Source organism: Ascidiella aspersa, chromosome 6 (assembly GCF_963924565.1).
Source record: "Ascidiella aspersa chromosome 6, kaAscAspe10.2, whole genome shotgun sequence".
Classification (NCBI taxonomy): Eukaryota; Metazoa; Chordata; class Ascidiacea; order Phlebobranchia; family Ascidiidae; genus Ascidiella; species Ascidiella aspersa.
Window position 1 is genome coordinate 4,243,368 of NC_139452.1, and position 24,512 is coordinate 4,267,879.

The window sequence follows — 24,512 nt, forward strand, 5'->3', positions numbered from 1 at the left end:
GATAGGGGTTACTCGCCCCAGCCGCAGCAAGCGGACAGAACAGGCCTTTCACGCCGACTGGAGTGCTCGTATGTTAGAAGCAGTCGACAATGAACAATTCAATTTGAATGCAGTATCTATCTTGTAGTCGTGAGATTGATACACCGAGGCACAAAAGGCAATTAAATGAGTACTCATTATCAACCACCTCTACAAACCTATAGGACGTTAAACGGAGAAATACATCAGTACATAAAATAAACCCTATATTTATTGCAACTGCACTGCTGAAAATAATTTGTATTTTACGCACATTCAGAAAATAAATTTGTACTGCTTTTTATCCAATGAGTGAACTGTGAGTCTCGGGTTACTTAGTAAGGGTAAATTGTTTATTAGATCGAGAAAATTCTAGTCGACGCTACTTTTCTGGCTCCAAGTCTGGCGCTCGTCTAATTCGCGAGCTAACCACAATAGACAAATTAAAGCTACTGCACTTGTAATGTTGATAATAATAATAAACGACCAAGGTTCAACTTCTAGAATGTAGGGTGTAGATACAGCGTAGGTTATTTGTGCACAATGGCGTAACAGGGCCTAGCGCTCACAAATGGTAGCCCTACATCTTGAAAGACAGGAACTTTTAGTTATTGATTTAGCAAGTAAGTCCCCTTACTTTCTCGACCTAAAACTGTTATTACGAAAACGATGGCCATGTTGTTAGTATTCTATGGTGGATTCGCGACTAAATTTCGCACGGTTGAATGACCTTCGTAGCAAGAAGGAAGTCATCCGTGTCAAAACTTAGCCACAAGGCAAAAGTTGACAAAGAAGATTACTTACTACAATTAATTTTTGCAGAAAATCGATACGTTTTGACCGCTAATTTATTTTAATTTGTTTGAAACAAAAAATATTTTTAATTCAAAGTGGCTATTTACTATTTAGGTCGTTTTTAGGCAAATTTGGCACTTTGGCTCATATCACTGTTTTGTACAGTAACGAAACGAGTTGTAAAAAATTTCTCCGGAGAATAAATAAAATAATACTTGACCCACCCGTTCTAAACATTTTTTTATGTTATATTGCTAACATTATTTGGGTTAGGGTGCGAGTTAGCTATCGGGTGAGTCAAGAATTATTATATTTATTACCCCATATTCATTTGTCTTTGCAATTTTAATTTTGACGACTCGTTTCTTTCTGTTAAAAAACAAATTTTAAGATTCCAGACCAGTGCCGGAAAACTTTCTTTCTAACCTGGCTTCAGGATAGATAATTTTTTTGAACTTTGCCATGTTATTTTAAAATCCTTCACCATGTTTACCATGTTTTGAACTGATCAAATTTTTTCAAGGATTATCCTCTCTGAAGGCTCCCAATGTTTCAAGAAATGTATTTTGTCATTCAAACAATTGGGTAGATTTTATAGGTTGACTATGCTGCGGCAACCATGGGATATAAGTACATGTAATAGAAAAGTGTTACTGTAAGATATTGCTCTAGCTTAGCTAGGGATGTTGTAAGTAGAATATTGAATCCTTGGATTAGAATCTAATATTTCGGGTAATTGGAACCGATATAATTTAATGTTTTACCGCCGATTGTTGCGCCTAATTGCACAAACGCGGGTGGTAAGTTGGCCTCTCACTGTGGCGACCAATTTACAGTGCTTGCTTTAAATGTAACCTGGTAGTGCAGTGTCAGCGTTGTTTCGGGCGACCAATTACCGCGTCTCACGATAACGTTCTTCTAATAATTAAGTGTCAATCAAGCATTATTGGGCGAGCGACTAACGTGTAATGTCTCGTGTGGAGCTCGCAATTGCCCTAAATGCGTTAATTTGCAAAAGTAATATTACGTTGTAAAACGTGCTGGTCGTCTACAAAATGTGCTATAGGGTTACTTAAGATCGACTTTAGGCCAATATTCAGGGAGGTTATGCAGTTATGCACAGCGTAATTGTCAAGAATTCGTTATGTCTATAGTAACTTTGTATTCTTTGCAGTACGTTATTTGACTGCATAACAGATCATGTTAGTCAAAAAAGAAGCACTAAAACCCAACAATACTTTAAAAAACAGGACCGAATTGCTTAAGACTTCTGTGTGCAGTGTTTCATTGTACTCACTATTGGCAAAAATATAAGTTTGGGCAACAACCTGGACAGTTGACATAATACAGTTTACAGAACTGCTTCAAATGACAGTTGTTAAGAATGTTAAACATATGGGAGATTTTTTTATTATAATGTACAGATGTTAGCAAATTGTTTGGGCGATTTATTGCTGTGATTGTGGACCCTGTAGGGTAGATTAAGATTAATCCCTTCCCCAAACAAAATCAAGGTTGAATAATTTAATAAAAATATACTAGGATTCGCTATTCTGGATTCGTTATTCTAGATTCAAAACCTATTATTCTAGAATACCTTGGGATTCTACTTTGAACATCCCTAAGCGCAGCGTTGCGCAACCTATTTTGGTTTAAGGCACCCTTCAAAAAAAATAACGTCTGCGGAACAAGGATCAAGTAATGCTTAATAAGGCAACAATTGCCTAATTTTTTTCTGTCTTAAATTTGACAGGAAAGTTTATATGCAACACTATGTATGGTTAAAGACAAATATGAAACAAATAATTGCTGTTCTTCTGTTTTCGGCGAGTGCACTTTGTGAAGTTGTGGCCGGTGGAAAGACTGGTAAGTTTTTTTTTTGTTATGTGTTAATGTTTTAACATACTGACTAGAGATAGACTGAAATATCGGGTTTAGCAATAAAATCGGGCGATATTTTACTTATGGCATAATATTGGTATTTTTGGCCAACATTTTTGCTAATATTCTACAAAAATAGGACATAGTTTTCCTGAAAAACAATTTTCCTTTTTTTCAAAAAAAACTAAATAAGAGTTTAAAAAATATTGGTTGATAAACTGAAATGTAGTTTGGATTTTATTTCCAAGTAGTTCATATTTCAACCATATTTAAGGTATGAAAAAAACATTTATATTAAGTATCGTTTAAAACAGAAAAAATTGTTATTTGTATTGTCCCAAAAAGTAATATCGGCCGATGTCTAATACTGACTGTAAAATATTTTTTTTGTTAGTCTGTCAAAACTAGTCCCAGTCGTTAAGTCACAATACAAGTCGTGTCATTCGCTTTTAATCATTATTTAAATGTCAAAAATAATTGTGTATGAAATTACTTTTATCTCCAGCTAAGAAACTAGTGTTATATAAATGCTGTTCTAAACATCTTAGCTAAAAAAACTCTTGGTTATTATGGTCTTGTGGAGATAATAAATGAAGTACAAGCCTAATATTTGCGTATTTTATTTAGATACAAATCAACAGGCACTACTGAAGGCATCTACTGTGTTTGACTTTCATACAAAGGTAAATGTGTTAAATTTGAGCATGTTCCTTTGAAAACCATGAGGTTATAATGTTCTTTATTGTAGTAAAACCTTTGTCACCCCAAAGATGTTCGACTTTGAATGTGTTGCACATATTTGCTGTTCATAAACATTTTGACATTTTGTAAAACATTTTTTTTTTGTCGACTTGTTGTAGTAAATCTGTTTTTAATTCAATATATTACCTAATGAAAAAAATAAGATTTTTTTACTATGTTATGAACCTTTCAGAATTTTTTTATAAGGTTAAAAATCTTTTTTTGGGGGTTGCAAAACTAGTTTTTTTTTAAGATTTCAGACAGTATTTCCATAATACCATGCTTTTTGAAAATAACCTTTCAGAAGTTTAACTGGTAACTGTTTTCCTGTTCATAACAAAAAAACAATTTCAATTTTAGAAGTCAGGCACTCCGTTGGTTATCGAGAGTCCATCGCACGCTACAAAATGCACTTCATATTTGCTCGCTTGGAAACTGCGTCATCCTGATCAACCAAGCGTTAGTGCTTACTACATCAAGTACAAATCAGTAAGTGTATTTTGATGTTTTTTCTTTCCTTGCAAATGGACTATTTATTTTTACCTTTATTTTTTTATTATTTCAATTTTTTATTTTAAACAAATTTGAAGATATTCTGGTTTTGGCTTTTTACAATTTAGTACAGAACATAATAAGAAACAGTATAATCTTTGTAAATTTATTTTGCAGTACATAATTGTAAATTTTTTTTTTCAGTGTCCCTTTTCACTTTATTTCTTAAGACTTTCCAATTTTGTTTATTATTGAAATCACAAGCAAAGTTTTTATTTTTATTATCTGTCAACAAAATTAAGAAATTAAGTAATGGTTTTAACCAATATAGATCAGAGGTCACCAAACTGTGGCTCAGATCTCACCCGCTGTGTTAGTTTTGCCGGCACGCTTAATATATTCTTAATTAAGATAAAGTACAGTTGAAATGTTGTCAGATGCAATTCAAATAAAAATTTTGATGAAATTTAAGCTGAATGGCAATTCATGAAAGCCCACTACAGTTTTTGTTACATAGATACTTAAATTCCTTTGTTAATGATAATCAATTAATCAGAATGACACTAGAAATATATCCACCCCAAGATGGTCAATCCTTACAGTTACCCAGCCCTTTTAAAAAAGTTTGGTGACTGCTTATCTGGATGAACACATTCAAAAAACCTTTTTATGCCCTTCTTTCTTTTAGGCAAAGGGAAAACCTCTCCAAAATGACTGGAAGTACGTTGTGTTGCTTGGAAATGCCACAAACTACACAATCACTGGTCTTGAACATCAAACACTCTATCAAGTTGAAATTATAAGTGAACAGGAGAACATGGTTTTAAGTAGGCCAGCCTTGTCCTCGTTTAGAACAGGTAAAAAAATACTGGAAACTCAAATGGTCAACACTTTATTTAAATTTTGATGCAAATATGTAATGTCAGAAACAAATATAAAGGCTATATTCAATTTCTAATATGCAGCCAACTACTTTTTATTCTTTATGATATACTTTTGTGTTACATTCTATTCTCTTGGAACTGTTCATAACTGGATAATGAATTGCAAATCCAAAAAGGTCGAGTAGATCAATATTAACTGAAGATGTTACAAGTTCCTAACGTCTTTTTTACTGACCTTTTTGGTGTTAATTAGTAATTAGTATTTGGTGTTAATTAGTATGCAATTAATTAGTATCGAGCTACATTACAGATCCGAGCATAAACACCAAAGTGTGTTCATAACTAATATAATAAAACAATAGAAATTGTGGAGTTTTTTTGTTTGCATTTTACTATTTTGCATGTTTAAAGTCAAATCTACACACTAAACTTTTATGTATTGCTTATTAGGTTGCGTAAAGAACATTTCAATTGTGGAAAACGCAGGTATAAATGTTACCACAAGCAAAACGCCAGCTCGAAGGCATGCAGGTTTGTATAAAACACAATTAAAATCTGTTTATTATTACGTTTTAAAGCAAAAAATAACTGATACTAATGTAATAAATACTATTCATAACTAACATAATAAATACTATTCGAAATTAATAGCGTTACAGTTTTTTAATTTATAAAATAATTTAGGTTTAAAAAAACTCTGCTTTGTAAATACAAAAGTTGGCAAATTGCTTTACTATATATTGTAAATATAAACCTTAAAAACAGGAACTCCTATCATATTAGTTTGTATGACAATTCTAAGAATTTAGAATACTTAGACAATTTAGACAACTTAACACTAAGAATTACTTATTTGCTGGTGGTTTGCTTTACTATATGTTGTAAATATAAACCTTCTTTTTACCGGTATTAAAAAAATAACATTGCTAATATTAGTTACCCCCCTTTTTTAGCCCCGCAGGCTCCATCACTGGCTGTTACGGACACGTCAAGAACTTCGATATCGCTGATGTGGTATCCTACCTCCAACGGTGGCTCACCAGTCGAGGGATACAAAGTAAGTTCTTGGCTGGGATTTCAGCATAATCACTATTTGTAAAAGCACTCACAGGAAATATTTGTAAAGCATTCGCAGCAAAGCACAAAACGAGTGCCAAAAAAAATGGCAGTCTTTTTTGTACTTTGTGCATCTTTAGATAGCGATACATGAAAAGGACATAATATCACATTTCTTCGCCTGTTGTGTTTTAATTCTTACATGTCATTTCATTACCTTGTTAAAGCTACATCTTTAGATCCTGATAATGTGAAAAGGACATAATATCACATTTGTTTGCCTGTTGTGTTTTATTCTTGCATGTCATTTCATTACCATTTTAAAGAAGATTATTCTGTGTTACACTACCCTTTAAAGCATGATTAGTTTAACTGGGTAATATTCTCATTTTTGTGACTGTGGACCACAATCTTTTTTTCTATGTGTTCCAGACAAAACTATTCAAGAACATTAATTTTCTTAGCAAGAATATATATAATAAAATTAGAGATAGACGGATAGATCGGTGTAGTGCTAATACAGGTTGATATTTTGCTTTTACCGATACACCGGCATCAGTAAATTTTAACTGATATTGTTCTTTCAAAATATGATATAGGTGTTCCTCATAAACAAACTAATGTTCTATTTTTTTTCAAAAAGTTTTTTTTGTTTAGCATCATGCGAAAATACAAATTGTTATTGGTATTGAGCATCGCTTGGCAAAAACATTAAAAATTGGTAGGCAGATCTCTAAATAGAACAATAAGTAATAAATGCAGTATTTAATGTAAATGTTGAACATGGTGAAATGTCAAGAAATATCTGATAAAAAAAAGATTAGAAACCTACCCTTGTTGTTGTTCTTGGTTTTATTTCTATTTATTTGACGTCCAGGTACAAATGAAAAGTCTGGGCAGGGGACATAAGGGTTGGAAAAGTAAGTGGGTTCCGGCAGATACAAGAACATACGACTTCACCGGACTCAAAAAAGGTCAGTTTGTTAAAGCACTTAATCATTTTATTATGCAAATTGCGCAAATGGAAAAAAATATAAAGCTCAGTGAAAAACTCTTTTGCAATTTGCCTACTCACATAGTACCTCAATTTTGAAACTTCTCATTTTCTAATCATAACATTTTCATGACGATTATTTCTGTAAACGCTGATTAATTTCACAAAAATAGTTTTTCGTCTGGCAATTTGGGGTTTATTTCATAAAAAAAAATATATTGCAATGCTATCACTATTTTTTTGCTAATTTTCCTTTAAATGTAATGATAATATGAATGTATGTTCCCTTATGATTGTTTACCTCTTTTTTAATTTTTTTTTATTGTAATATGACCCGGTTTGGATTGCAATTTCAGATTACAATTATATAATATTCTGACTGCTTATATCTTTCTGTAAATTTGGGACAATACTTAATTTGTGAATAAAATTTTGTGAAATTTACCGTGCCGAACCAGTATTACTGCAAAGGCTGATAAAAAAAAACAATCTGCAAATTTAGGGGATTAGACAAAAAAATTCAAAACTTGTCTGAATAATGTTATTGCCAGTTTATATTAGTTTATCTGTGTTTTTTGCCAATTTTTTTTAAATCAATGGGAATATGAATGTACGCGTCCTTACGGCTGTTTAGCTTATTTTACAATTTTTCTCCATTGTGAAATGACCAGGTTTGGATTACAAGTTCCGTGTGATTGCTGTCAACAACATGGGTGAATCACCTCCGTCGCAGAGCGCTCGATTCCGGTCCCAGCAACAAAATCACTTTCCACAACTTCCAATGCCTCCGGAGATTTCACACGCCTACATCAAGCAAAAGTCAACAATCTGCATCGTTCTTAAGGTTTCTATGATTTTGCCTTTTTTTTAAAGTAAATTTGTACCACACTTTAAAAGATCATTTAATTCGTTTTTGTTTTGTTTTATTATATTGTGATATTTAATATGCCCTAAGCTTAATTAAACAGCATTTTTTAACTTATTTATTTGTTTAAAAAAAGAATTGTACAACAAAACATAACTTAAATAAAAAGAGTAATATTTATTAAAAAAGAGTACTATTTTTTTTAAACAAGAAATGTTTTTTTGTCTATACAAGAAAAATCATCTGTTTCAACAAAGTTTCTATAATTTTCATTTTTTGTTGTAATTATTCTTTTAAATACATTATTCGCAGGACTGGGATCTTCAATCTGACGCGGACGGTTATATTTTGTTTGTGGCACAAAATGATGTTGAACTTGTCGAACAGCGGTTTCAGTCAACTTTCAACCAGGAGATTTGTGCTGACGTTGAATTCAAGTCTGGATATTCCTACAAAGTTAAAATGCAGGTGAGTAATTGCAATAATTTTTACTGGAGCATCCCAGTATCATAAACAGCAGGGTTAATATTGGATTAAAATTTGCACTCACCGTTCGGGACGTGTGTCTACCAATCAGCCATTGTCCGAACAAAATTACACTCGCTAAAAATTTGGGCTGTTTACGAATTTTTGTCTGGCAAAATTTTTTTAATAACGTAACATTCCTTTCTATTTCGGTTGTATACAGACTCGGTCCTCGCGTCGTGAGTCACAAATGTTTATCGGACTATTCAATGCGTAGGACTTTGCATTGTGTGCGATTTGTTTATTTCTGTAGTTAAACAAGCATCTATCATTAGCGATTTATGCAATCTTTAATAAATTGTCCTTCAGTCTGTGGCGTTGAGATGAATAGTAGCAAATTTAGTTTGGTAGGTCTGAAAACAACTGTCAAATTTTGCTTTTGGCAGTTATCGGGTGAGTGTGTGTCAACCAGCACTCGCCTGTAGCGAATTGCATTTGCACGGGGAGTAAAAAATCCCAACCCTGTACACCATGTTTTTTTGTTATTTGTACAATTACTTTTTCCTGTTTCTACTTTTATCTATACTTGGCCGACTAAAGTTTATAAAATAAAATATTGTATTTTGTAAGTCCTCCGAATAATTGAACATAATATGTTTTTAAATTAAAGCATGGCTTGTAGAGCTATATTTTTCTAATACTTTTCCACATCACTGAAATAGCTGTTAAACTTTTTTTCTTGTATTTTAGAGTTTTGCTGCACAAGGTACTTCTCCATTTTCAAATGAACTTCATTTCAAAATCCCTGCAGAGTTCAAAGAAAACATGCTCGTTCTGGAGAACTCTGATGACTATGATGAGACGTCTTTAAACCCACATGGTACGTCTGCAAGTATTTTTTTTAGATTAGTAACCTTTACATCTGTGTGATATTTTTGGGTTTTTGGGTAATAACTGTGAAAGTTTCGAAATTTCTTATCACTAGAAGCAAAATAATATGTATTTGCACACTATTGTAAACTGTACCCGATATTTTGAACAAAAAATTACCCCATCTGAAATCAAATGACGTCGTCACTATCCTAAAAAAAATAATCAAAAAATATTAATTTGAAATGTTTAAAGAATTTTTTTTCTGGTTATTAGGCCAAAATTTGCTTTAGTGTCAAGAAGTTTGCCTACCTTCAGTTGTTAATCTTTTAATAAATTTACCTTTTAAGGTTAAAATTAGAAAAGTTCGATCACTTATCATAAAGTAAACCAATTGAGCACCCTAGTAACAAGCTACTGATACTGCCACTTGACATATGGGGGGGTCGGCTATGGTTTGATTTGATACTATTTAACATTCCTAACAAGAACCATCCTTTTTGTCTAAATTTTAAAGTGCTATTTAAAATTGAAATGCATTTAAAGTAATATATTATATATATATATATATATAAATTAAATTAAGTTATAATTTTAAAGGTTGGTTTATTGCATTTTGTCTTTAAAAGTTTTGGTTACAAATCTTTAGAAAAAGACCCATCATCATCATTTTACTCACCACTGAAAGAAATGTCGCAGCGGGACATCGCAATTCTGCTAGCCGGAGCAACTCTTCTCTTTGTAATCGTTGTTCTTTCTATTTCCGCCATCGTATACCACAACATGCTGCGAAGAAACAAACAGAATGAAGATGAAAATGAGGAAGAAACATCTTGTTTTGCCAAGTAAGTAGTCTTGTCCACTATTTTAAGTTTTTAATTTCGCTTTGTTTCCATTTTTTTTTTTGAAAATAATCAGAAGAAAAAAACAGTGTGTTACTTTACTCTAATGCTCTCCGAAAAGTTTATTTCAGTTAACCTGACACTGAAATTGGCTGTTAATTCCAACTAGTTAAAAACTTACAAATCTGTTTGTGACTCTGTGTTATTTACCAATTGAAGCTACACAGGAAGATGTTAGAAGTGACATTTTGCTGGTAGTTTAAACTAGCTTGAAAGATTTTCTTGACAATCTACGTATGAATGATCTGTTAGTAGTCATTTACCTTGTTTAATCATCCAAAGAAGCAAAGGCGTAAAGCTTTAGTTGGAATTAGATTTAAAACCAACAAAGTTACCTTTCTGTCCAAAATCTGCTTTTGAAAAACCAAAATCAATAATGCAAAATTCTTCTTGTGACCGGGCACACTTTTTGAAAAAAGAAAAATCAAAAAACGAAAAAATTTTCTCAGGAAAGCGACGGGGCACACTTGCCAGTCGAAAAAAGCCGCCAAATGCCAGTACCAGCGAAACTATAGTGACTCGAAGGCCGACGTTGGTATTTGTGTGAACCAGCCTCACTACAGACGACAGTGCTACAACTGCGACATAAACTGTGGCCCACCGGCCAGTGCATGTCTCGTCCAGCATTCGGAACCAATGTGGTGGCTTCGAGACGGTGAAGTATGCCATATAATTCCCCGTGATACGCAACGCTCTCAGCATTCTGTTGCCGTTAGTCAGGTTCCCTTTCAAGATGAGCATTTGATGGTTAGGTAAGTGCCTGGTTTGCCTTATTGTGTTACGTCGGAACTCTAATGTTTTGTGGGACCGTTTGAGTTTTGTTGTGGCATTGGATGGGAGATATTTTTTGGGGGCTGGTTGATGTTTTTAATTTTTAATGTTATTTTTATTTTTTCTGATTTTTTACACCAACTGTCAGGTGCCTAGTTTTTAGATCTTGTTTTGTGAAAGTAGTATTATTTTGTTGTTTAAGTTTAAAATAATTTTGTGAAGCAAAAATTTCAACAATTCAAAAAACAACTACAAATCAAATTAACCCGAAAATGACAACACTCAATATTTATGTGATAGTCTTTTTTAGGTATGTTTAATTTTGTTGATAAATATTTTAGTCGTACACCTTTATTGCAGTGTTGTTCACACAAGATTTTATCAATTACGGGCTGATTTTTTTATGGTCCTCATTTCTTTGCTACTTTTTTATTGTACAGACTTATGCATGTTTCTGGCAACTTTTGCATTGTTTTTTATGTAAATCGCACCCTTTTTTTATATTTACACACGTTTAATCATTGCCATGTAATCTTTCCATTGCATTCTTATGGCATTTTACACAATTCTCTTTTACTTGATTTAAAATACATGCATACCTCATTTGAAACCCTCCATTTGATTTGCTAGTAAACCCAATGTGAAATATTAAATGTTTACTATTTTTAATATTTTCTTATGATTTTTTAACTTTTTATCGAATCAAGTGAACCAGTTTCTGTTTTAATGATTGTATTTTTCAGCTTGCCTCTTCATATAACAATGTTGTCGTTTTTTCGCCAGTATTTCATTGCAGTAACATACAGCTGTATGCAAAGCTATCTGCTGTTTGACCTTTTACCAGGCAACTTCGACTTGCCAATAATCACATTTCTATTTTTTGTGTTTTTGCAATAAAATTTGTATAAAACCTGAAAGAAGTGTGTTACAGGATTTTGGAGACCTTTGAAGATTTGTGCGACAGTTAAGTTAAACACACTTTTCACAATTAAGAGTTTTTTGATGGGTTTAATTTGTTAATGGTTGCAGAACTTTATTACATTTTTAAAGGACTTCAATTCAGTGACCTGAGTATTATTTATATATATATATATATATAATATATAGCTTATATTTGTATTTATTTATATTTTTTTTAGTAGGATTACCAAGCGTCTACAGTTAGAAGCAAGTCTTCTAACAAGGTAGATTACAGCTGTACATAAGGCATATGTTATATGTTCTACCATTCAAGACTATTAAATTAGATAAAATTTCATAGAACTTGTGTTGAAAATTTGTGATATTTTTTCTATTGTTTTAATTGGTTTGCAATATTCTCTAATTTTCAGTCTTTGAAGGCAAATTAAAATTAATCTGTTTCTACCATTTGGCAAAGTTTGTATAAACCTTTCTGAGACTTATACGTTATTCCAGCCTGGCCTTGGATAAAATACCCTAATTCAGGGGTTCTTAAACTGGGGTCCATGGACCCCTTGGGGGTCCGTGAAGTAGTTTTAGGGGGTCCATGAAGATCTAATTGAAATATTAGTGTATATTACAAAAGTTACCATTTTCTCAAAGGAAACAGTTTAATTAATAATAAAACGGATTTGCACTGAATGTATTTAGACTCCATTTCACTTTCACATTTTTGGACCAAAATCAGCAGATTTATGAAGTTTATTTGTATTGTGACGTCATTTTTTGATTTTTTCCCCTACTGTGGTCCACGCAAGGCCCCCAAAAAATTTTAGGGGTAAAAAAAAAATTTTAGATCTGTTTCATGGATACTACTCACTTATCAACAAACTCCCAAAAACATTTTTCAATTCGTTTGGACACATGACATCAAAATAGGCCGGAAAATAATGCAGAAAGTGTTAAGTAGAAAACACATTCCAGAATACAAGTGTACAGTTGAATTTGAAATGAAAGCAAAACGTTAATCAGTGATCACACCAATAAAAACGAGCTTTCTTTGATATAACAGAAGATAAGGTAACAGCTTTATTCAGAGAGGTTCATCGGCCATAAACCGTTGTATCATTTCGAAAGCTTCCTGTGGCTTATCGGCAGGAACCATGTGACCAGCGCCCTAGAAATAAGTTAAATATGATTACAACATATTAAACGTATAAATAACGTTCTCTGCATGCTTTAAACCAGGGATGTCCAACCTTTTAGCAGAATGGGCCGCATTGCCACTTTAAAAATTTTAATAGGCCGCAAAACCTCTCAAATTGAAGGCATGACGTCATAAGTTACGTCATTAAACAACTTAACTTATAAACATAAAGGGCTACTTTTTAATAAAGGCTACTGAAAGTGAAAATTAGTGGTGGGCCGTACGTAAATATCAGGCGGGCCGCAAGTTGGACATTCTTGCTTAAAACTATCATAAAAAAATCATTTTTCTTATTTCAAATAAGTTGAGAGCCTTAAAGCCTAACCTATATATGCGAAGTTGGAATATTCTTGAAGTATGACCTTTGCTGTTGTAATCTTACCATTAGAATACATGCTACGATATAGTGCACTAAACAAGTAATTTTGAAATGGTGCAAGTCTCAGTCAAGTTATTTGCAAAATATATTAAGGCCAAGTAATTTTTACCAAAAAAACAACAAGTCCCAAGTCCTACCTAGCATCAAAATGAAATATTTTAAACTAAAAAGGTTGATGCTCACTTATAACTTAATTTAGCAGGCGCCAAAAAAAATAGATAGCAAACTAACTCTGTTACACCAAAAAAATAAGTTTATACCCCAAAACTATTTTAAAAGTCGTTTTTTAAATTAGCTTCTGCCAAGTGAATTATTAAAACAATGACTTTAACATACTCAAGTCAAATTTTTGATATAAGTAGGGCGAGTATTTTTTGACTTCAATTTGTCAAATATTTCAAAATTTGTCAAAAATTTTTCAAGTAAAAATCGAATAAAAATGCGCATAAATCGTCTAAAAATTAAAAAAAACTATGGTCAGCTTTTTTAAATTGGTCGTTCAGTTGTTTTGAAATTTATCGTTCAATTTTATCAAAAAAAATTAGTTTTGATTTATGTTCATAGTCATTTTAACCGTATTTTATCTTTATTAGAGCAATATACGGTATAAAAAACGCATAAATAACGACACCTAGGTTATTTAAATCAATGTATTTCTAACAGGTCAAAAAATTGTCAAAAGAAATTATTTTTAGGTCCAAATTTGTCAAAATTTCCATTTTTGCAGGTCAAAGTTTCTTATTTTTTAGGTCAAAAAATATTCGCCCTAGATATAAGTCATTACAACACTGGTACCACAACATAGAAAATATTATATTTTTTTTAGTTTTGCCTTTGTTTAAATCCTTCACATAACCTTCTATGCCCAGGCAATTGCTTTGCTGTGTGGTGCAAAATGTTTAATGCCTAGCAGATATTTTTGTTTGGCTATTGATTACCTTTACTGTTGCAAAAGTAATTCTGTCAAATTGTTTGAAATAACCCGCAACTTGGACTCCCATTGTGTTCACCGTCCATTTTCTTCTAGGCATGACAATCTTAATTAAGTATGAAGGTGTTAGGAACTTTGGAAAGCTGTTTAAAACAAGTACAGACATGACAATGAATAGACAGTATGACGAAGGCTGATAAATATTTTTGGTTGATGTTATTGTGACATTTTTTGTACATAGTTTAACTTTAAAGCAAACTCTCACAAGGAAAATTGTTTACCCTTATACAAGAAGTTTTAACATATTTGTTTATACTCTTTCTCAAAATCCACTTCTAGAATAAAAGAAATAGATAATCAAACAAATGTCAACAAATAATTTTGCAGAATTTAATATATCATTTTTTTTGTTATTGCTACAATCGAATATGGACTACTCAATGTCAAGTTTTTAATACTTTCAAACGTCAAATCTTATTTTAATGTAATAAATTGACCAAACAATGAATTTTACAGAATTTAATTGGCTCATTTTTTGTTATTTCTACAATCAAATTTCACTACTTAAATGTCAGTTTTTTAATATTTTTAACACTCAAATCTTATTTCAACATAATAGTTATACCTCGTATCCAAGTTGATCCAAAAACCATTCACCTCCCAAGTGGTTACAGGCCATATCAGTGTCGCCAAAGTAAAATAGAAGTTGAACGTCATACTGTTAAAAGTTTTTAAATACATTTTTCTATGTGTGCAAATCCATTATGTTAGTAAAATGTTAAAAAAAAACTAAACATCGCACAAAATGATTTATATATCATATATATATATATATATATATTTAGATATATTAAGTTTTTATCTTTACATGATCCTGCATTATGTTCTTTATGGTATCCGACATGTCAGGATAGTTTCTTTTATACTTGTTCAAAATGCTTCTACTGCAAAATAAAATAAGGATTAAATGTAAACAAACAGAACTGACATTATTCACAGGAGGTAAATTGCACAGGATAAAACAACTCCTGCTTCTAAAATCAGGGGAATTTTCTTCCTAAAAACTTCATGAGGATTTTTTTTTAGTTATGAAGAATATATTTAAAATACTGCAGTTTTAGTAGTTCAATCAGCTATTATTTTAGTATTGAGGGATAAATGAGACCAAAATTACATAGGAGTTTGCAAAATCCTAAAATATTTAAATCTTTATGACATTGCTACTATTATCAAAGAGGAAAAAAATTTCCTTCCCAAAAATTTCATGATAATTTAGTTAATAAATAGATTTAAAATTACTACAGTTTTAATAGTTCAATAACTTTGTTGACTATTTCATGAACCTTAGTGTCGTTGTATGAAACTTTGCTAAAGCTTTAGGTCATTACTTCAATTATCAAACTTTAGTATCCCGATTTATTTAACTGATGCTGCTTTCCCTACTTGCATATTTGCCAGTCTCTTTCTTCTACATGTATGGCATGCTGGACATCTCTTCTGTTCAGATAGTTGGTAATAAAAGTTGCATTTGAACACGGTGGAACCAAATTTAACTGCTCATCATATAAAAGGGAAGCCTGAGTAAAAAAATAAATTTATATTAGTTAAATTCATGAGTAGTTCATGAAATGTTTAAATTGAACTTTTATTGCTTAGAGTTTAGACATTGTAAAAAGTATAAACAATTCTTTCAGTGTGTTTAAGCACACACAATTAGTTTTTGAACTTATTTTAATCTATATAACAAAGTGCGGCATATAAATACCTCTTTATGGTTACTCTAGCCAAATAAAAGTCTAATTGAGCTTAGTTTAGATTAGGTGTCACCAAGCTACACCCCACAGGCCATATCAAGGCTCACAGTTAAATTCTACTGGCCTGCACAACATATTTTCCTAATACAAATAAAGTATGTGTTGGAAATGTTGTCATGTACAATTCCAAGAAAATTTTGATAAAATTTAAACTGTTCGCTAATTTCTTAAATCTCGCTACAATTTTGTTGATAATATTATTATTTTTGCGTTTAACGATAAAACCAAGTGCTTTTAACAAACGAATTATATCCAACACGCTTTTTTGAATTTTTACAGTTATCAGGTCTACCATCGTTATGCCTTACAGCTATTTAAACCTTAATAAAAATTTTAGTGACCCCCGGTTTAAATTATAAGCTACTTTGCTCTTACAGTTTTGTGAAAACTAAGTTCAGTTCTACAGTGTTTCTTTCAATTTGCAGTCTTTACCTCTGAGAAGGGCTCAATAGGTTTTAAAGTTTGTTTAAAAGGAACTCTAGCACATACAAACAATTTTTTTTGATAAAACTACTAGACAATGACCGAAAAAAAATTGCAGCTCTATAAAAATTTAGAATAATACATACCATTTTGATATCAGGTATTAAAAGATAACTATTCCTATAATTTTTAAAATCACCCAGTAAATACTGTCACCATAGATAACCAAAAACCTTTAAAATGCTTTTTACAAGATGCCAGGTATACTATGGTGTTAGTTTAGAGAGTTGGCTTTTGTTTAAAGAACTATAAAAACCACTAAATACTGTATAGATATAAAACAATATTGACCACCTTTTCCATTTCAAGAACTTCATCGTAAGAACGTTCTTCCATTGCTGTAAAATGCACTCCTTCAAGTGATCTTGCCATTGAACCTTGTGCTTCAGAATAACAGTCAGCATAGAGATTGTAGATATTAAGACCATTGTTTGCAACAATATGTTGTGCCCGTGAAAGCTATAAAATGGGATTTAGGATAAAAAATGTTTTTATTTGGCAAAGTATTTCAATTTTTTTTTGATATATTATTTTTAGACAATTGTTAGCAGTATGGTGTGGGCAACTGTGGATGAAAGTTAAGGATTATGAATTGCTATGATATGACTATTTTTGTACTTCCGATATTGTTTAGGATTTTTAAGCGTTATTCTTCAGATGCGACTATAGTACAATTAAGCAGATCTTACCTTCAAAATACAGTTTACACTCGGTATGCTGTTGAAATTACAGTTGTCTACAACACCATTACAGCAATATTTTACTATCTCCTTGAACAAATGTGGGCCGAATATACCATGATAGTAGGCGAAATACACCAAAGATTCATCATTTATTCCAATGTTCAACAGCCCATTTCCAATCATGGCACCCTGAAATTAACTCAAAGTGTTGTATTAAGTATTTTCAGATTTTAAGAAACAAATAAATCCAAAATCATATATAATAATGTATGTTAAAGTATTTTAAACTTAACTCTTCTCTTAGAATATAAAAAACGTTTCTTTAACATTCTCTTACATGTTTGTTTTATCAAAAGTATGCTAAATATCTATAATCTATCTGTCAGTAGAATTAGTACTTACTCATTTTTATTAAAAACATAGGAAATCCGATTTAGTTGTGTATCAACAATTTTATGGATTAAACTTTTTTTGTAAAGAGACTTACTTTAAAATACTCCAGATGAAAAAGTTACAGCATGACAATTTTCCTTAGGCGAATAAGTTAAACAGTGGATTATTTTATTCAATTAAAAATGGAAATCATGATTTAACCGTGTTATAACAGTTTCTTAAATTTGGTTTATCTACTCTTACTTTAACATTGTCCTTATAAGTTCCATCGCGAAATATTTCCCTCAGTAGCATCGGCACATAAACTCCGGCATAACTTTCACCGCTTATGTATAACTTGGAATCTTTACGAGACGGAAACTTGAGAAAGAAATCCTTCAAGGCTTGCAAATTATCGTGGGCAGTCTAAAGAAACATAAAAATATATCTAAAATTAAAAATCTCTCAATTTGGTTCTTTTTTTATGACAAATAGTTGAATGCATTTTTACCTTAAAAATAGTGCTAGGAAATGCAAAAATGATAATATTATTAAGACATTTGCTTAAAAAAAAATTTTGATAGAAAGTTTCGCAACAGCCAAACAGTCGGTGAACATGTACATTAAAATATAAAAGCCTAACTATGAATTTTCACTGGTTGGTTAAGTGCAATTTTGGGAATAATACCGTGTCATCATTTAATGGGCCATCATAATCCGAAGCATAAGAAAATCCAACACCAACTGGAGATTCAATGTAAAGAGTATGACCGAGTTTGTTCCAGGAATAATGGTTTTCAACCAAGTTTCCAAAACTATCAAACTGAAAAAAAAATATTACAGCATTTAAAAAAAATATGAATTTAAAACTAGTGGCATTTTTTAAAACTTCATCAGTATTATATGGGATTCCATATTACTATTTTTTAATTATTTTCTATTTTGAAAATTATTATTAGAAATTTACAAAGAAAGACGTTTAGAAGAAATGAATAAAGTAAAAATAAAATTGTTGTGTACTAAAATTAAAAAAACATAAATTAAAGCTACAAAAATTTTTAATAGTTTCGATTTAAAGGTTTGAAAAGCAAAATGTGAAACTACCAATTCCTTAAAAAATTATTGTAAAATTTTTGAATTGTTCGGTGCAACTGAGAAAGCACAATTCAAAATTTCTACTGAAAGAAAACAATATTTAGGTTTAAAAAGCAAAACTAATGAAATAAATTATTGTTTTGTTACTTCAATGCTAAAATTAAAATAAAAATGAATTTTGGTTTAATTGGTTCAGGTTAAGCGTATAAATTATCTAAAGACTAGAAATATTTTCTTCCAATGGTCCATGTTAAGTACTTAGGACTAAAGTTACATAATTTTAATTTAAATGCTACACGTTAAGTAATTGAACCATTAAAAAAAATTAAATAATTTACTTTCAATGGTCCAAGTTAAGCAAATAAATCAATTAAAGACTAAAATTAATAATTTTCGTTTCAATGCTACACAGTAAGTAAGTAAGTAAACCATTAAAACAATCAAAATTAAATATTTTTACTTTAAATGGTCCATGTTCAGTGAACAAACCATCCAAAGAGCTGCAGCCTGGTCCCCCATTAAACCAAACAATAAGTACATCAGACGTTGGGTCAACGCATTCGTTGTACCTAGAACATTGTAGAAATATTTAATTTGATAATTTGAATTTTATTCAGTTGGTTATGTAATACAATATGCATTTTTACAATAACTGAACGTCTGTTTAACTAATTTGTCCTATTTAATAAAACTTATTGATATTGATTTTTTTACGTTTAAAATGATTTGTTTAAAACGCAAAATAAAAAATAGAAAACGTTTTATAGATAAACCAAGTATGTTTTAAAATTTTTTTTGAATATAATCCAAAATGTATGCCTTTATTATTATTAACAAGATATTAGGAATATAAACAGACAACTATACAGACCTTTTCCCAATTTATTTTATATAGAATATCATAAAAACATATGGCTACTTGGAATACATAACTTTGCATAAAAGCTTCAACAACTATATTTTAAATTTACCTAAATTGACAAATAAAAAAATAAAAAACAGTAGCACACAAATTGAGGGATTTTTAATAGGAGTTAGGCTATGTTTTGCAAATACCATACAAATGCATTTTTTCCTTTTTAGTATCTTATTATCATTTTTAGAGAATTATACTTAGCCCAAGAGTGCCATATTTTATTTAAGCCCAAAGGTGTTCAAACTATGGCTTGTTGCACTGCGTGAACTCATAAACCTCTACAAAACAATTTTCTGCAAAATTAGACTATAAATTTGGCTGTTTCTAATTAGTTTTTTATCACGTCTTGCAATCACCATTTTATGACGCCATACTGTTTTTTTTATGACGTCATCATTCATTAACGTCAGACGAAAAATAGGGGAAGTCCCTAAGTCGAAAATTCAGGACCCCCCTTTTTGATTTTCTGGTTACGCTCCTGATTGGTTACGCTCCTGATGCCCCCCCCTGGAAAATTTTCTGCGGGCGCCCCTGGTTGTAGTACTGGTCTGATTCTAATGTGTTGCTATCGGTGCCTATCCGATAGCAATTTAAAGTCGGAATGTCAGTCATGATTTGCGATTTTATGCAGAATGTTTTTTATTTTAAACGTAGATTTATCAAAAAATAGAAGTTGACGACTCGAAGTAAATAAACTTCTTTACACAATGGCGAATTTTGTCGTAATAACCTGAAAAATTAGCTTTGAACATTTCAGTTTTATCTATTTTACTTTGTTTATGGAATAGTTTTGGTGGAATTTGATATAGGATCAGATCGCGATACTTTTTGTCCAAAATATCGGGTATCGGTAACGGAATAAAATGTCGAGTATCGGGTATAGGTAGGCTGCCTAATCCTTGACCCATAACCCGAAATATTTCGATTTAAGGCTGTCCGACTCGATTTTAAAGGCCGTCATAACTAAGCCAGCAAAATTAATGTGACGCAAAGATATTAATTCCCCACGCTACTAATTCCCCACATTTTTACCAAAATATCCTTTAACGCAGTGGTCGGAAAACGCCGGTCCGCGAGGAGTTGGTTACCGCCCGTAGCAGGGTTGTCAGATTAAAATTTTGTTTAAACACGAACTATGCGTAAAAACGTGGTAAAAAGTCAAAAATAGTGAAATGAATTTTTATATTTAAAACACATTTACCTTCGTTGTAGCACGTTCACAACATCTATAATGCATATTTCTATTACAAAATCTAACTTCTAGTACTTACAATATATCGAAAAATGGGCTAAAATATCATGTGTTTTAATTTTAAGCGTGCTCACCTTATAAAGTGCAATAAAATTTCATGCAAACAATGTTTATAAACTATGTCCCATAATGTAATAATTTATTATTTTGATATTTAGGCAGAAAAGGTTTCGACAAAACGCATGTATAATAATTAGTTTTAGCCTCTATAGCAGTGATTCCCAAACTGTGTGCCGCAGCACACTAGTGTTCCTCGAGAAATTGTCAAGTGTGCCGCGAAACTTTTTGTAATTTCGGAAAATAGAGTATTTGTTATACAATAGGCACACGCGCAAGCATTTTAGACTTGAATACGCGCTATACCCATTACAAATTAATCACGTTGAGACATTTACATATAGTTTTTCAGGGCGATTGTAAAATGACTCAATTGTTGTTCTGTTAAAAGTGTGCCGCGAAATGTTTAACATATTTTTAGTGTGCCGCGAGCGAAAAAAGTTTGGGAACCACTGCTCTATAGTTTTAGACTATAAAAATGACCCGAAAAATTAGGCCATAAAGCCTTATGATTTTTCTGACATCTACCACGTTAAAAAAAAAAGATTTTTGTTGCCAAAAAAGCCATTCTGGCAAGCCATGTACGTATCCCATACTTTTCAGGTGCCGGTCTGTAGTTCGTACTTTTTCATATTGCCATTATTTTTTTTTCGTGTTTATATTAGTAGGCTAACTATGGAAAGTGTCGCGTAGGACCTGGTCAAAAATGGGATCATACATTATTATATGTTATACAAAAATGTGACTTCTTTTGAAAGAATTCTTTAAATATCCTTATTTTGACAAGCTGGTAAGAATATAGGAATTGGTAATAATGGTATACAAGTGTAATTTAAGAAAAAACAAGGCCTAAAAGTTTTATTTAAATGAGCCGCTGGTTGGGTTAAATTAAATTGTTTGCCTATGCCGCCCGCAGTTTGTAACAAATTTACTTTCTTGAACATTTGATGCTTTTAAGGCCGGTCCGCGACAAAATTTTAGTTTTAAACCGGTCCCCAGTGCAAAAAAGGTTGCCGACCCCTGCTTTAACGTAGCATATATTGCCCTTGATTACAAATCATGTAGAAGCACAGTTAATTTAATATCCGTGTATATTGCGAAAATTCCTACCCTTTACAGCCATGCCCCTCACCAAAACTGTATTTTTTGTCGATTTTAACCATACGTAAATGCAAAAATCTGAATGTTTTTTTTTCTATGTCCTTATGGATAAAATTCGTTCAGCCCAAAGACGTCATGCGTCTCATCGCACCTTCAGAAATGAAAGTTTAAGTAATTTAAACGGTTTAAAGGTGGTTTGCACTTTACGCTCTGCGCAAATCGGCAGCATATAGCCCATATATTTTTTGTGTAGCATTTGTATTACAAGTATCACTTCTCGAACCTTAAACTTTCACAAATAAACGAACTGTGCGGTTTTCTTAAGGTTACTTCTTCTTTAACACTGTGGGTTATGAACTGACGTTCTGACGTAACTTTTTGACGACATAAATATCTGATTGTTTTTTCCATGGCCCCCCAAACAAAAATCCTGGACCCGCGCCTGGCCGTGGTTAAATCATAACGCTCCACTTCACATACCAGTAGTGTAGCCACTTTGAGCTGGAGGCTTGAAGGTAGCCAGAAAACATGCCGAAGGAGAAGGTTTGGTGCAGTTCTGGGAGGTCTGTGACCCTGTCGTTCTCCGACCTCCAGTCTTGATTAAAGTCGAATATTCGTCCTTGTGCCAAAGAAGCCAAGACCAGAATACCCAGACACACAAAAGACAAAACCGCAGACATTTTACTGGATTTCTTAATTGCAAAATTAAGCCCTTTCTTGAAATAAAGTTAGTGATGTAAGTTATTTCAATAAAAAATTGAGGTCGCCCTAATAAATCAAATGATGACGCAATGCGAAACAAGCGTCGCAAAAACGATAGATTAAACGCAGAAGCGAGGTGTAAGGCACCTGGAGGTGTGCGTCTATCGTTTTTGCGACGCGTGTTTCGCACCTTTTTATCATTCCTTTGTGCGACTAAAGCGTATACAAACGAGTGTAACTGATGTGGCCTTCATATCACTGATGATGGCACGAGCATTTGCCGAAACGTTTAAACAATAAAGCATGTCGCTTTTTACGTCTATTTGGGCCGTTGTTTTCACCATTAAACTCATGAACAGATCCGTATATAGTGTTCCAAAGTACATTTAATGTTTTTTTTTTAATTTATATTTGAAAGGATAAGGAGTAGCCTACAATTTTTATCTAATTTGTTTTTTATTTTATATTGTTTATTATTTTTTAAATAATAACTCTCGACGGTTTCCTAGAACGTATAAAATGAGTATCAAAGCTAACGTTCCAATTAGGCTAAGTCTTTATTCATTTTTACCGTAGATACAGTTTAGTAAACCTCTATCAGTATACCCATTCGGCCATTCCTTTATGGAGTATGACAACATAAAAATACTGTATTTTAGTCGACTATATTTATACTGCGAAAAACGATCAAATGAAAAATAGTGTGATGTTTAATATAGAACCTCCTGGCTAAACACAACCTAGTTAATATAGGCCTTTGTTTTTGTTTTATCTATCTAATTTTACTGTGACACTTTACTCTTCTGGCATTCCTAACTGACTGAAAGTGAAAATTAGCAGGAAACCTTTTGCAGTTGGACATTTCGATCGCAGCTTTCATAAAAACTTTTGTGTTGCGCTCTCCTGTCAACCAACTTACATCTTACAGAGATTTATGATCCAAGAAACTTGTTACTGAAGGAAATGCCTTGGTTCGCTTGCACTGGAAGTGTAGTAAGTTGCGGCCGATCTATTGAAATTGGTTCAATTGCAGGAAACAAGACACGGATTAACTGATTTCCTGCCTTCTTTGCACAGGTTTTAAACGCGTTGCCTGTCAAATTATTTAAAATAACATAATATGACAATATCTGTTAGATATCTATTCCCAAATAAGTAAATAGGTGATATTAAAGCTTGACTTTACCGTTACGCTTGTGCGATCCAATGCGGTTTTTACTGCAGACACCCGCTTAGAGATATATCCTCTTGTAACGTACTTTTTTAACTTAATGCACTGTTTCTCAACCTATGTGTCGAGACTTAAGATTGGGAAACCGTTTGATTTGGTTGGGTCGTCGACTGCACTAGTTTGCATGGTTAGATTGTTGAAATTGGTTGTGGGGAAGGTTTCTCTGATAATTAAGAAAACTGCGGCAGGAATACAAAGACATGATGACGCATTAAAATTAAATTCGAATTAGTTTATGCTATTTGTCTTATATTGTGTTTACTTCGGAAAAGTTTAGTTATGATAATTGGGTCGTCAAATCTTCGCTGTTATATTTACGCCTAATATTTGGGTCGCGTCGGAAAAAGGTTGAGAAACACTGATATAACGTTTCAATAGCACATCGTCTTGACATACGGTATTTTTTTATGCCCAATTGGATAATTTAGTGTGTTTAGTGGCAGCATTGCAGCTTTGGTCTATTTTTTATTCGTAACAGTTAAGGTGCCCCCAATTTTACTATTGAATTGAGGAAAATGAAACTAAAAGAGGGAAGTATCAAACACACTTGCGCCTCCATAAAGCTAGTACTGATCAAAGAGTCCGTTTAAAAAAGGCTGAGTAGCAATACGTTGAACCTACCGACGAGTGAAGGTTTGCTTTTAAGTAGCTCTGT

General features: G+C 32.1%; 2 protein-coding genes across 2 annotated transcripts; one reads left to right on the forward strand and one right to left on the reverse strand.

Annotated features, from left to right (window-relative positions):
* The first annotated feature begins 2,606 nt into the window (after window positions 1-2,606).
* Window positions 2,607-11,599, forward strand: LOC146139247 (cell adhesion molecule-related/down-regulated by oncogenes-like). Its single transcript, XM_083391772.1, has 12 exons — window positions 2,607-2,679; window positions 3,322-3,377; window positions 3,796-3,924; window positions 4,616-4,784; window positions 5,262-5,342; window positions 5,765-5,868; window positions 6,745-6,841; window positions 7,533-7,705; window positions 8,039-8,194; window positions 8,942-9,071; window positions 9,711-9,906; window positions 10,413-11,599. Exons 1-12 carry the CDS (start codon window positions 2,607-2,609, stop codon window positions 10,717-10,719), a joined length of 1,671 nt encoding a protein of 556 aa, XP_083247898.1. The 3' UTR covers window positions 10,720-11,599.
* A 944-nt stretch (window positions 11,600-12,543) lies between these two features.
* Window positions 12,544-22,633, reverse strand: LOC146139248 (lysosomal protective protein-like). The gene is made up of 11 exons (XM_083392197.1): window positions 22,405-22,633; window positions 19,059-19,167; window positions 18,192-18,326; window positions 17,768-17,929; window positions 17,138-17,320; window positions 16,743-16,907; window positions 15,595-15,728; window positions 15,020-15,095; window positions 14,777-14,869; window positions 14,159-14,257; window positions 12,544-12,811 (listed from the first exon to the last, which is right to left on the reverse strand). The coding sequence occupies exons 1-11, from the start codon at window positions 22,602-22,604 to the stop codon at window positions 12,728-12,730; spliced, it is 1,440 nt and encodes a 479-aa protein (XP_083248323.1). The 5' UTR covers window positions 22,605-22,633; the 3' UTR covers window positions 12,544-12,727.
* Between the last annotated feature and the right edge of the window lie 1,879 nt (window positions 22,634-24,512).